The sequence below is a fragment of the Myotis brandtii genome, unplaced genomic scaffold, assembly GCF_000412655.1.
Source record: "Myotis brandtii unplaced genomic scaffold, ASM41265v1 scaffold374, whole genome shotgun sequence".
NCBI lineage: Eukaryota > Metazoa > Chordata > Mammalia > Chiroptera > Vespertilionidae > Myotis > Myotis brandtii.
Window position 1 is genome coordinate 4,704,421 of NW_005364372.1, and position 14,979 is coordinate 4,719,399.

The 14,979-nt window shown below is 36.4% G+C and overlaps 1 protein-coding gene across 7 annotated transcripts in view; it reads left to right on the forward strand.

Annotated features, from left to right (window-relative positions):
• The window catches only part of SNX13 (sorting nexin 13), an 87,579-nt gene that overhangs the window by 45,866 nt on the left and 26,734 nt on the right, over positions 1-14,979 (forward strand). For all 7 annotated transcript variants that reach the window (XM_014544652.1, XM_014544654.1, XM_014544653.1 and 4 more), the window contains 4 exons: positions 3,114-3,218; positions 4,101-4,233; positions 9,807-9,844; positions 13,347-13,416. In XM_014544652.1, the coding sequence (XP_014400138.1) occupies positions 3,114-3,218; positions 4,101-4,233; positions 9,807-9,844; positions 13,347-13,416 (346 nt within the window). The remainder of the gene's footprint in view (positions 1-3,113; positions 3,219-4,100; positions 4,234-9,806; positions 9,845-13,346; positions 13,417-14,979) is intronic.

A 14,979-nucleotide genomic window follows, 5' to 3' on the forward strand; every position in this document is an offset into this window, starting at 1 on the left:
GCCCTGCTCTGTGGGTGATAGAGGGTGGCGCCCCAACCCCCCCCACGGGCCCTGCTCTATGTGTGACGGGGTAGAGCCATAACCTCCCCATCGGCCCTGCTCTGTGTGTGACAGTGGCGGCGCCCCAACCCTCCTGATGGGCCCTGCTCTGTGCGTGACAGGGGGCAGCGCCCCAACCCCCTGATCGGCCCTGCTCTGTGCATGACAGGGGGCGGTGCCCCAACCCCCCAATCAGCCGTACCCTGAGTGTGACTAGGGGTGGCATCGCAACCTCCCGTTCCGCCCTGCTCTGTGCATGACAGGGGGCAGTGCCCCAACTCCCTAATCGGCCCAGCTCTGAGCCCGACCAGGGTCTGCACGTAGGGATTGGGCCTGCCCTCTGCCACCCGGGAGCAGGCCTAAGCCAGCAGGTCATTATCTCCCGAGGGGTCCCAGACTGTGAGAGGGCACAGGACGGGCTCAGGGACCCCCTCTCCCCCTCCGAGTGCACAAATTTTTGTGCACCGGGCCTCTAGTATATATATAAAAGGCTAATATGCTAAGTGTCCATCCCACCGGTAGCTATGACGCATACTGACCACCAGGGGGCAGACACTCTACACAGGAGCTGTTGAGCTGCAGTGATTGGCAGTGGTGGTTCTTAGGTGATGCACCCCTGAAACCAGAGAGGAGGAAGCCCGATTATTCATAGGGTTGCACAGTTCTACCTTCGGCTGTGGGCTATGTTGTTGCTGGGGCACTTTTGGCTCTGAATCTGGTTTACTACACACTTGCGTTTGCGTTCCACACCCTGTACGACAGCAACTTTGCAGAGTGCCCTCTCGCACTCTGGGACCCCTCGGGGGATGTTGGAGAGCCAGTGGTTTCGGCCCAATCCTTACAGGCCAGGCCGAGGGACCCCACCCTACAGGCCAGGCTGAGGGAACCTCACTTTGCAGATGCCCTTCGAGCCACAGCACCACCCCAGATGCGGCCGGCTGGGGAGGGACAGAGGGAGGTTGGTTCCAGGGTGTGTCCGGCCCATCTCACCCAGTCCCGCCCTGCCGGCCACCTTTTAATTAATTTCCTTTCAATGTGCACAAATCCGTGCACTGGGTCACTAGTTTTATAATAAAGGGGTTAATTGATCAGGGTGATAAAACAATCAGAAACATAAAAAGCCCCCACATTCATGGGAAAAAAAACACAACCTGACAAAATTGAAGAGAGAAATAGATAATTTAGCAATAATAGTTTAAGACTTCAGTACCCACTCTCATTAACTGATAGAACAATAGGATAGAATTGTTAAATTGGTAAGAGAAATAAATGAGATGTAGGCTTAAGAGTAGAGCTGGAAGTCAAAGTGAATTTTACATTTTGATTGTGCTGTTTTACCACTATGTAAAAGAAAAGGATTTTCTAAAGGCTGCAGGCAGATCAGAGAAGTTTTACTAAAAAGAGAAACACACAAAGTAAAAATATCCTATGGGTTCATGGAATAAAAAGAAAAGTAATTTTTTAAATTAAATATAGATAATATCCTAGTATATGTATAATTTCATTTTTAAATCATATTTATGTATATTAAGAATATACAATAATATAACCGATAATATTTAAATATCTAATACTTACAAAGTTAAAATTAATTGCTGTAACAGGACAAAAACATAAGTACTTTATTATATATTTTTAATAATACTTGTATTATTAGTTCTATTAATACTAATTGCCATTGTTTCCTAGTCCTGTTATTTTGTTTAACCACATTTGTGTAATAGAAAAGTAAAGAATACAGATTAATACATAATTTTGGAAAACAATCACTTTTGTATTATTAAGGCAATAACAAATGTGTAAACTTATTTCTTCTATATTACTTTTCTGAGTGGGGCAGTCTGGTAAGTTGTGACCTATGATAGCTCTCCAGAAGTGTTGGTCACCCTATACCAGGGAGCCTTAATCCAATTCTGTGTACCAGAGTTTATAGGAAAAATTAAATAAATATAAAATGTTATTTTTAAATTTGCCTCTTATTATTTTCTAGAAACTGAGTTTAGAGAGCTTAGAGGATAAATGAAAGGACAGAACCAACTAACATCATGTTCCTCTCTAATCTTTGTCACATACTCGGAGTTGTTTAGCTGTCCTATTCCTGTTTCAGGGGAAAACATAAACACACACACTACACCACACCCTTCTATACACAAACAACAGATAAGCACCCTTCTCTCTCCCAAAATGAAAACCACTATATGACCTGCTTGGACTTACTAACAATAATGTTGAATTAACAAGGGAGCATTATAAGTTCTGTAGCCCTTTTTCTACAAAATTATACCCTGCTGTGTATACTTTTTCTTCTTTTATCCCTTTTCTTGATTTATTCATTCTGTTCCTTAGATACTTTATTGGATAGCATGGAGAAATTATTTAAACTATGCATTCTTTTGCTAGTTTTCTAAGATTTAACATCCTGATCACTTGATCTCCAGAGCCTTCAGAACTAAAACTTCGAAGTTGACATCATAAAGATGACCATATTCCTAGATTTCAGCATTTTTTTCTTTCAGTAAAGTAATTTTTCACATTGAACATCAGATTTTGGAAGTTGTTGGAACAGATGAACTTTTCAGATAAATTTCCTCTCATATCACAATGGAACTTTGCTGCAGTTTTATAAAACCAACTTTAGGATAAAGGTAGTCTCTTTTAAAAGGCATTCAAAGGGTCATTTCTATTGTTAAGTGGTAAGTAACAAATGGCTTATTATTTTGGCAGTTGTAGTAAATACACACCCAGCAGGACTACTGAATGTTCAGAACCATCTCCTAATGAAAGTATTTCCTATGTGCCAGACATTGTGTTTGTATGGTTTACATAAATCTCTTTTAATCCTTGTAACAACTTTAGTAGTATTTCCATTTTGCAGATTGAGTAAATGTTTGTCTACCAGGCTACTATATTACACAATGACAAGGAAATTCTAGCTCTTATATCAGCCTTCTTAAACATCAAGTTATCATTTACAAACCAAGCATTTTCTGGCAGTTACTTTCAATAATATCAAGGTTTAAATTGTATTTAGAAATTCCAAAGATAATTATTACTGTAATTTTTCTGTTTGTTAGGCATCTCCACGGGTTACTGTTGATGATTATTTGGTAGCGAAATTAGCAGATACCTTGAATCATGAAGATCCAACTCCTGAAATCTTTGATGACATTCAAAGAAAGGTATTATATACAACATTTATTATTAGATCTTTCTTGAAAATATGTATATTTCCACATCATGTAATTTGTTTTTAAAAAACTTACTGAAAATTGTAAAAAATTGCTTGGCTGGAGTGGCTCAGTTGATTGGAGCATCATCTCATGTACCTAAGTTGCTTGTTTGATCCCAGTCAGGGCATGTACCTGACTGTAGGTTCAATGCCTCATTGGGCATGCACTGAAGGCAGTCAATCCATGTTTCTTTCTCACATCAGTGTTTCTCTTTTTCTCCCTTTCTCTCTCTAACCATGTCCTCAGGTGAGGATTTAAAAAAAAGAGAGGGGAAACTAATGAGTTATGGTAATAATACTTCTCAATTACAAAAAAGGTGGGCCACTTTGCTAGTTTATTTATTTATTTAACAAGTGAGGGAAATCCTTATTTTAGGCTGTTTTATATCGGTCTGACTGCAGAGCCAGATATACAATCTTAGAATTTCATGAATTGATGATGTAAATAAATAATGTCACTCATATTTATTTGAATGTGTTTGAGTCTTTGGGTGAACTTGTTTCTTAGAGAATACCACTTACGAGAACATCTTCTATAATAATAAAAGTGTAATATGCTAATTAGACCGGGCATCCTTCTGGACGACCTTCCGGATGAAGCTGAGGCTGCGAGGGTCGAGCCCCTTGCACGAATTTCATGTATCGGGCCTCTAGTTATGTATAATCTGCTATCATATGACATATGTTGTAGTGGGACCCCTTTCAATGCAATTTCAGTACTGTTAGACCAGAGAAATCACTAGTTGTGACAACATCTTGTAAATATGGAGCCTGTGATTCATTACAGCAAGACCATTTTCTTTGTTAATGATTGAATATCTTCATTCAATAGGTGTATGAATTGATGCTACGAGATGAAAGATTTTATCCTTCCTTCAGACAGAATGCACTTTATGTGCGCATGTTAGCTGAGCTGGACATGTTAAAAGATCCTAGTTTCAGAGGATCAGATGATGGTGATGGAGGTATGTGACACACATTGCACATTTATATGTGTATGTATTTCTATATGTTCTTTGGTGTTAATCTTTACCCGAGGATATGTTTCCATTGACTTTTAGAGAGAGAGTGGAAGGGATGGGGAGCGGCAGACAGAGGGAAACATCAATGTGAGAGAGACACATTGATTGCCTCCTGCATGCTTCCCAACCAGGACCAGTAATCAAGCATGCAACTGGGGTACATGCTCTTGACAGGAATCGAACCCAGGACCCTTCAGTCCACGGGCTGATGCTCTATCCACTGAGCCAAACTGGTTAGGTCTGTATTTCTGTATATTCTGCTTACCAAATAAAGGACCTTTCAGACAAGATAAATTTTCTTGAAGTTCAAATATAAATTGTTATATATTTAAAAACCTATAAATGAGTGACAATGTTTAGTTACCATACTAAATTAAAATGTTGAAAATATAACAATAGATTAAAATGTGAATCTATAGAAGCCTTGAATTCTTAAATAAAATTTTTTTGAGTTTTTTTCATATAAATACTTTTATGGTAAATAATATTTATGACTAAGATGTAACAGTAGGATTAGTGAGAAGATTAAATGAGAATTACAAGTACAGAGTATACCATAAACTATAAAACTTTATTTTAAAAAAATACAGTTTTTTTCTCTCTTTAATTATACTGTTTTTCCAAATCCTGTACAGTACAAGCTAGAAAAGCTATAGCAGTCATTTATTGTATTCTTACAGTTTTTTCAAATGAGGTTACTATCAGCTTGGTATAGTGAGAAAAGCAGATTGTAAGAGTCAGAATAGTTATATTTTACTCCTGTTCTGCTACTTATTACCTGTGTGATGTTGGCTAAACAATTTCTTTAAGCCTCATTTTTCAAAATTGTGAGTCTGGATTAATAGTTTTCTCATAATAAATATCTTACCTCTGACTTATTGTCAGATTTAAATGGAATTATGTGTATGAAAATTATAAATTAAAACACATGTCAATTTTTATTGGTAGTAAATAATCAGTTATTTACTAATAGTGGGAGAGGCAGCCCTTAGAGCACAAGGTTCCAGATTCTTACGCCCAGTGTTTATTGTACTTGTGATCCCGTTCAGAAGTTCTTGTTAAACTCTGGTTAAATATCTAGGGTTTGATAAACTTTCTAGTATGTTCTAAGCAAATAAATAATGTAAATAAAAAGTAAATGGGAAAGATTTGACTAATAGTTTAAGAGAGTACTTTAATTATAATCATTTACTTATGAATAAGTTCATGAATAGGACCATATGAAGTCCTATATTAGTGAGATTTTACTTTTCAAGTGATCTAAGAAATCTATTTACAGATGTTTGCATTTGAGTTTTAATACCTTTTGTCTTAATTATTGACCTGATATCTTGGGTTTTTAATTTGCTACTCTTTCTTGTCTTATTTGTAAAATTAGAATAATATTTAACTGAATTTGATTGCATAATTAAGGAAGTTTTTTTCTTTCTTTTTTTTTAATTCTCACCCAAGGAATGAGGCTATTTTCATTGATTTTTTTTTTTTTTTTATAAATCAGAGTAAAGAGGGTTTGGGGAGAAGAGAGAGAAACATTGATGTGAGAGAGACACATCAATTGGTTGCCTCCCACACACTCTCTGACTGGAGACGGGTATCAAACCTACAACCCAGGTATGCACCCTTGACCAGGAATCGAACCCACGACCCTCTGGGGAGAGTAGGCTGACACTCTAACCATGGAGTCATGCTGGCTAGAGCCAGAAAGGATTTTTTAAGGAGTACTTCTGTGGGAGCTGAATAGTAAAATTCAGTTTACCTCAGGTTTACTGTGTGATATATCTGTATGTAGTGTGTGTTGGAAAGTCTTATAGAGCTGCTGTGAAATGTGCAGTAGCAACTCTGCTTCCAGAGAGGATTGCTATCAGTATTTTAATTTTATGGACTTTAGAAATTTCTCAGTGTTGTGAAATGTATTTGTTATATTACTCAGAATGAAGGGAGATAACCTGTATCATAATTCTATCATTTAAAATGATGATAGTAACAATATATTCTATGGGAGTAGTTTTTGATGCTGTAGTGTAAGAACTCTTTCAAAGTCATCTTGACTTTTAGCTTCCATATAGATCTTTTTTTAGCCAGTCTATCTTCTTTTATGCAACTAACAGAAACAAAATTTATAAGCCATTTCAAACTGCTTCAAAACCTCATATTTACTTAAAACATAAAGTATATTTTTAAAAAGGTTTTCTGCAACTGGTTGTGATCTGAAGTAAACGTACTTCTCTTATACATCAGTTATTGAGTAATCCCTTGCATTGGAATCATTGATTGTAGTTGGAATTGCATACATATGTATCTTTTGTCTTTCTAGACCAGGGGTCCTCAAACTACGGCCCGCGGGCCCGCCAAAAACATTTATCCGGCCCGCCGGGTGTTTTTGCCGCTGCTGTGTGCATAGGAATTTGTTCATAGTTTTTTTTTAAACTATAGTCCGGCCCTCCAACGGTCTGAGGGACAGTGAACTGGCCCCCTGTTTAAAAAGTTTGAGGACCCCTGTTCTAGACATTGCTTTTTAACATTCCGTGTCCTAATTAATGAGCTTTTATATATTTTATCACAAAGAAATTGTCCCTCCCTTTTCTTTTGAAATCATTTGAAAAAAGCATGTGGAATAGTGTGTATAATACAAACTTATAAAAATAGCTGTCAGACCCTGGCTGGTGTGGCTCAGTTGGTTGCAGGTTCAATTCCTGGTCATGGCACATACCTAGGTTTTGGGTTCCATCCCTGGTCTAGACTTGTACACAGTCGGGTAACTGATTGATGTTTCTCACATTAATGTTTCTTTTCTCTATCCTTCCACCCTCTCTAAAATAAACATATCCTGGGGTGGGGATTTGAATGATTGAATGAATGAATGTTAGGTGTATGTATTGTCCTTGTCAGTGTTTAGGTTTTAGGCAGTTGCAACTTTTTCAAATAATAATGCTTATCTTTTCTTGTCTTTATAAGATTATTTAATAAAAAATAGGCCTTCCCCAAATTTTTTGTTTCAAATTTATTTCCTGACTTTAAATTTAAGTGTACTTACACTTGGTGTATATTATACATTCTGAAATTTTGGCTACTTTTCTCAAATTAATATAAATTTGCTTTTAAGATCTCTTTAGAGATCCAAATTCATAATCTCTTAAGTGCTAGAAACCATACATATTAACTTTAAACTATAAATGAATATTGCTTTACCACATATTTATTTGGTAACTTAATTTGCTGAGGTGTAGATAAAACCTGAGGCAAAAGACATTAGCCAGTTAACCGCCACGTGTCCAAAACCATACCCACAAACCATGATATTTTGAATTTAATTTAAAAAAAATCATCTGACTCTGGAGTTGAATAAAGGATGGCATTTTCTTTTTGCGAGGTGCTTGGTTCGATTATTTCTTCATCTGATGCCATTTATGGGGATTGAATTTTATTTGCACAATATGATATATTACAGCGATAAATTCAATAACAAAATAATAATTTTCAGTTTTACGGAAATATCAACAAAAGCGAGCTCGAAATAAAAATAAACCGTCAACACAAAAAGTCTCGAAAACACTAAATTTTGTTGATGCTCCAAAGAAGAATGCACACCCTGTTTACCATTTTAGGCATTTAATTCATGACTAGAGGCCCGATGCACAAAGATTTGTGCAAGAATGAGCCTTCCTCCCCTTGGCTGCCGGCACCGCCTTTGCTCCTGCCGGAGCTGCCTTTCCACCTTCCCACACTGCCCAGAGGCCTGGAGTGGCTGGGGTGGTGCTGAACGCCTGCGTTGTTGCCATGGTGACGACGCAAGCGTCCCACCCAAGCCGCTTGGCACCTGCATATGCAAATTAACCTGCCATCTTTGTTGGGTTAATTTGCATACTCACTCCTGATTAGCTAGTGGGCGTCGTGAATGTATGGTCAATTTGCATCTTTCTTTTTTATTAGTGTAGATAACACAAACAAATCTCAAGTGTCGCAGTGTTTATCTCTCGAGTGTCTGAGTGGCAGCCCTATATATTGATATTGGAATTTCTTCCATATGCACTGGAATATCTAAAATTTCAGTTACCATAATTTTCTTGACAAACCCAGAGATGTCACTAACAAGTCTGATTTTAAAACTGGGCAACCAGAGTTGATATGCGTGGTATGTGGGGGGCAGGTTCGCCACTTGCATCTATAGACACTTATGTGTACAAAGGGTTAATTTTCATAAAGTATAATTGACTTATTTTCTAACATTTTAAAAAATAATTTTAGTTGCTTTTTAATTAAGTGGCATTGCATATGGAGTTTTACATATATTTTGTTCTATTATTTACAGTGGTTTAAAAATCTAGACTTATAATGTTTTTGAACCAAATCTACCAAGATAAGTATACTTAAAGTTACGTTAAAAATCAGTCTGTTCTTCACACTAAAGAATAATTTTATTTGTAATATTTCTTAATCCAGTGAAACAGAAATAACAAAATACTTCTCACATATCGAACACTCAGTCTGCTATATTTTCCTCATGTTTATATTGTATTAGGCAACTTAATACCACACTATGAGGATAAAATAATTTAATAGTTGCTCTCTCTGTACATGAATGCCTGTGTGTGTGTGTGTGTGTGTGTAGGCAGCTTAGGTACATACAGAGTGGTGCAGAAGTAAGTTTACAGCTGTGAATACACAAAACACATTTATTCTTACATTATTATTAATTGTATTATCTTCAATATGAATAATTGTAAACCTATTTTTGTCCCACCTTGTATCCTATATAATAAAGAGGTAATATGCAAATTAACCCTTATGCCCTCACAAGATGGCTGCCTACGACCAGGCCGGCAGGGGGATTAGTGAGGGACAATCAAACGACTGAATAGCAGGCTGCGTGGGGCGACCAGGCCAGCGGGGGAGCCATGAGGGGTGACCAGGCTGGCAGGGGGGCAGTTGAGGGTGACCAGGCCAGCAGGGGTGGGAAGTTGGGGCAACCAGGCCCGCAGGGAGGGCAGTAAGGGGTGGGGGGGGGGGGGGGGGGGGGGGGGGGGGGGGGGGGGGGGGGGGGGGGGGGGGGGGCGATAAGGCCGGCACACCTAGGCAATTTCGGCCAGGCAGGCAAGCAGGTGAGCGATTAGGAGCCAGCGATCCAGGATTATGAGAAGGCTGTCCGACTGCTGACAGTTGGACATCCCCCAAGGTATCCAGGATCGGAGAGGGTGCAGGCTGGGGTGAGGGGACCCCCCCACCCCCACCACCATGCACGAATTTCATACACTGGGCCTCTAGTGTATGTATGTATGTATAATGTATATATATGTATGTATAATGTATGTACATATATATTTTCACTGAAATTCCTGGCTGGGAAAACCATGGGGCTTAGGGGAACAGGTGTTTGGGATTAGTATATGACAGATTTCTTTCATCTTCTGTTATGTCTTTGGCTTGGCTAACTTTCATTCTTGGTGTTTGAATCTTAGATAAAGCAACAGTTTCAAAAGTCTTTTACTGTATACTAAGTTGAATTTTCTTTCCCACAGAATCTTTTAATGGGTCTCCTACAGGAAGCATAAATTTGGTACGTACTATTATGGGTACTTAATTATTAAAGTGGCTTGAAAATAATATGAGCTTTAACATGAAAATGAATAATATATTTAGAAGCCCCCAAATCATCCATTAGTGTTATAGGTAATTGTACTTTTAAAGAAATGTTAAACTCAGATATAAGACATCTGTGAATTAGAATTTTAAAATGAAACTTATTTTCATTTAGTATTTTTAAATTACTCTGCTTAGTACAATGATAGGTAGTAAATTTGTGACATAAATAATTTACATTGGAATTAGTTTTCTTCTTTTGTATTTAGAAAAGAAATATAAAACTAGTTGGGATACCTGAAAACTTCTAGATATTTCTTAAAGTCTACACTATAACAAATTCAGGTGGTTGTAAATTTTTTTAATTGTAGAGAGTTTTATAGTGAATTAGGCAAGTATTCTATGATTATAGGTTTAAGAATGACAGGTTTTTAGCATATGAGCTGTCATTGATGTTTCATGTTATACAAGGTGAGCTGTGAAGTAATGAACATTTCAGTTCTTTTATAGTATTTCCATTGAATAATTTAATTCATAAAATGCTAGTAGGGAGAAATACTAGTGTTCTCTGAAGTTTCAGCTCAGAGTTTGCAGGGTGTCCCAGGAGATTGCTTGGTTTTTCCTTCCACCTACATAACTTTCTCTCAGACTTTTTGCAATAGCTAAGTGGTATAGAGGTCCATTATCTTATGTTGTTTTCTATACTATACACTTATTTCTAAAATAACCTCACTGAGTAACTGCTCTATTACCATGCAGAGTATAACCTTCAACAAAATATTGCAGCAAATCAGCCAGAGTGTTATGTCAGATATTTTGTAACATTTAAAATGTTTTCCTAAATCATTTAGTATCATTATCATTTACTTGTTATATTCTATAGCTTTATAACAAAAAGGAATAGCTTCCAGAGCAGGAAGAAAATGTTAGCAAAATTTTCATTATATAGAATAAGTTTCCAATATAACAAAACCTTTTGTTGGTTTTAAAGAGAGTGGAAGGGAGGGAGGGGGAGAGAGAGAGAAACAGAGAGAGAGAGAAGCATCGATGTGAGAGAGACACATGGATTGGTTGCCTTCTGTACATGCACGGACCAGGTTGGGGATGGAACCTGCAACCCAGGTATGTGCTTTTGACCAGGAGTTGAACTGGGACCCTTAGGTGTGCAGGCCAACACTCTATTCCCTGAGCCACACCAGCCAGGGTGAAAACTTGGTTGTTTTATGTTCCCTGTGCTGGTTTGTAATTTGAAGATAGCGTAGATAATCTAAATTTTGTAGAATACTCTATTTCCTCTGCGTCTTTTCTCTTTCATATAAGGGTAATATTAAAGCAAAGATTGTGCCATTTCTACTGCAATATTTTATTATAGGTTATATGAGCACTTAAAAATAAACCCTATTTCTTTTTAAAGTATTTTCATTCATATTCTATCCTGACAGAGTTTAGAGCTGGCATTATATTATTGGGAAAAGTAGATTCAGGAGAGACTGGGTGATATGGCTAAAGTCTCTTATGGTATCAGTGGTGAAACTGGACTAGACCTGATTTAATTTGATGATCCTCCCACTTGACTTGACCAGGGGAGTGCAGTGATATCTGTATGGATTTATCACATTTGCCTCTCTTAATGATCGGTCTTTAGTAGATACACTTTTGGCTGTCTTAGAGTGCACTTGCCTTAATTTAAATGGTTTTATATCATCGGTATGGCGCATTCTAATCATTTAGGTGACTCTTTTAGTAATAATTGGTAATATCACATTAGGACTTCAAAGTTCATTCAGTTCATTTGGTTATTGAAGTGTAAAGTATGTCAGAATCATATGTTTGTGTGTCAGAGGTCCCCAGCACCACTCCTATGACCAGTGATTTACTAAGAGGTGTCACAGACCACGACATAGTCATACTCATGGCTAGGATTTATGACAGTAGGTCCTTGGGTTACGTGGGAGATCCATTCCTACGGTGGCACGGCGTAAGGCGATTTTCACCGTAAGTTGGAACCCACCTACATAAGCACCTACGTCACTCACATGGAGCACATACACAGCAGTAATGAAGTGAAACAGTAAAAAAAATTTAAAAGATAACAATTCTTGACCTTTACTTGTGGTAAATAAATAATAAAAAACATAAAGCACATATGTACATACGTCAAAATGACGGAACTTTTTTTTTATATAAATAAATGGGAGATGGCAACGTAACCACGAAGCGACATATGTCGAGTCTGATGTAACCCGAGGACTGTCTGTATAGCGAAACGATATAAAGCAAAATCAGCAAAGGGAAAAGTTACATGGAGTAAAGCCTAGAGTAAACCCGGCACAAATTACCAAGAATCCTTTCCCATGGAAATCCCATGGCACAAACTTAATTCCCTTATGATGAATGTGACAGCACAGGTGAAATGCTGCCACTAGGAAAGCTACCAAACTAAGTGCCTAGGGTTTTATTGGAGGCAGGTCATATACGCACACTCTGCCTAGCATATGCCAAAATTCCAGATTTCCAGAAGGAAAGCAGGTGTTCAGGATAAACCACATCCTTGTATAAACAACTCAGGTAGTGTGAGCCACTCTTAGCAGTTAGGGAATGGCAGGAACCTTCCCTAAATCAAATTCCCAGATGCCATCCAAGGGCCAAGATTGCAAGCAGTCTCACGCAGTTTCAACCCTGCTCTATTAACTCTTTTCTATACAGTCTGTCTTCATTATATGATTATTTTCTTTTCTCTGTGTGGAGACTATAACACACACACACACACACACACACATATATAATTTTAAATTTAGACCCAAAAGCCATAGTTATAAAAGATCTCGATCAATTAGTAATAATTTTTGTTTGTGAAATTAATTTTGAAAATTAATTATTTAAAATCTTGGACTATGGATTCAGTCCGTTTAATACATAATCATAATAATAGTTAACATTTTTTGGGTTAGGCAGTCTTCTAAATGTTTTACATGTCTTCTCATTTAATCCTCACATAATCCTGTGATGTAGGTGCCTTTATTTTATTTTATAAAGAATCTAAATTAACTAAAATTATTTTTAAATTAACAAAAGTGCAGTTAAATAATACAGAGTTGTCTGTAGTATATCTCAACATTTAAAAAAATCAAAACATTTAATTAAAATATGTCCACTTATTTTTATCCACATTTTTTCTTGCTGTGTATTGATTATAACTGAGAGGTAGCAAATTTTAGCATATGGACAAGCAATGAAGGAAGAAATAATCTGATGGATTAATAGTATTTCTAAATTACTTTGTTTTATAGTTTCTTAATCTTGGCTTTTCTTTTTCCTGTTGGTGTAAAAGTGAGGATTATTGTTGAAGGGGTGGATATACAAATAATATAAAGATTATATGGGGCAAAGGTGAGTAATGCATATGTGATGTGGAATTCTTTAACACTTTTTTCCTATGTAATTAAAATCTTGTTTTTTGATTCCCCCTCTCCCCCAAGTCTTTAGATGACCTTTCAAATGTATCTTCTGATGATTTAATACAACTTCATGCTTACATTTCAGACACAGGTAAGAGACTTAAAAATTTGATTATTATTACCCTTACATTATTTTCCACATTTATTTTTATAAACCATTCTTCGATAGTCATATTTTTAAGTTAATTTTTCCCCTGCAGCATGTTCCTCATTAAATTCTTTGAAATTTACTTACTTGTGTATATAGGTATTTTCTTTCTGTAAGGTTGTCACTGTTAACATTTTAAAAAGCTCAAATTCTAAGTATTTTGTCATTGCTAATAAACTCGAACCAATCTTTCTCTCTTCTTGTTTGCATCTAGCTGATATTTGTCCGCATAATTCTCATTAAATCATTTGGGAGACAGATTTAGTTCAAAATTTGTTTTCATGAATACAAAGCCAATTAGATAACTGAATAAATGAAGCTTTTAGAGGTATAGGAGTTTACAGAAGTTCAAGACATGCTTGGATTAGGTGAGAAACCTCATAAGATTTTGTGTCTCAATAAGCAATATGGTTAGTGAACTGAGAAAAAAAATCAATATTCATCATTGCCATTAGGTTATTAGATAAAGTCAGTAAGTAGTAGATAATGACATTTTCTTACGTGGTTTCTCCCTGGTCCTAGAATATAGGAGTATCGTGATAGATTCCATATTAAAGTATAGACATACTGAGATATAAATCTCAGTTCAATTTAATGCTTACATTTTAGATACTGAAATGAAATTTATAGTATAAGTGCAGTTTAAAAGATAATTGGCATTATTTTTTTAAATCTGTTTTCTTTTGCTTTTACTGGAGCTGGAATCTCATTTTGCATTCTGTTCTCTGCTAAATTTCTGTAATAACTTATCTATAATTTCTGTCTCAGTTCCTTTTTTTTTTACATGTAGTTGGTGTACACATTACTTTGCTCTTAAAGGTCTTAGATAAAAACCTTGTCAATAAAACCAGGTTGCTTTTCTTTCTAGCTTTTGCTAGAGTTGTCCCACCTTTTCCTTCATTCAAATTTTAAATTATTTTATAAACCTCTATTTTCTTGGTTGGCTTGTCTTCCAAATATGAAAGCCTTTGTTAAAGTGCAGACATTTAGTATTTGTGCTTTTACTTCTTTCTTGAAGACCTTAAGCTTTCATGGCTAGAGGAAGATGCTCATGCCCATATTTCTTTTGTGGATCTTTCTCTTCTCTGAGAGTTCTGATTTTCCAGCTGCATTGTCCATTTATTCAGCAAGTATTTATTAGCTTCTTGTAGGAAGCACAATGCTAAGCATTTTTAATAAATTGTTATTCTTGTCAGACAAACATTTAAATACTAAAGAAGCAGCATACATAGTAGTTAGGAGCACAACTTTTTATCCAGATTGCTTGGGTTGAAACCCGAGCTTTGCCACTTAATACTTGGGTGAAATTGGGTGGGTTCTTTATCTTCTGTTCTTCAATTTTATTATATGTAAAATAGGATAATAATACTAATAATCAGTAATGCTTACCTCATAGGGTTATTATAGGACTAATGAACTCATTACAATAGTAATAACATGATGGGGATTTTATATTAGTGCTTGTTCTATAAATATTTATTCTTTTTTTTTTTTTTTTAAATATAT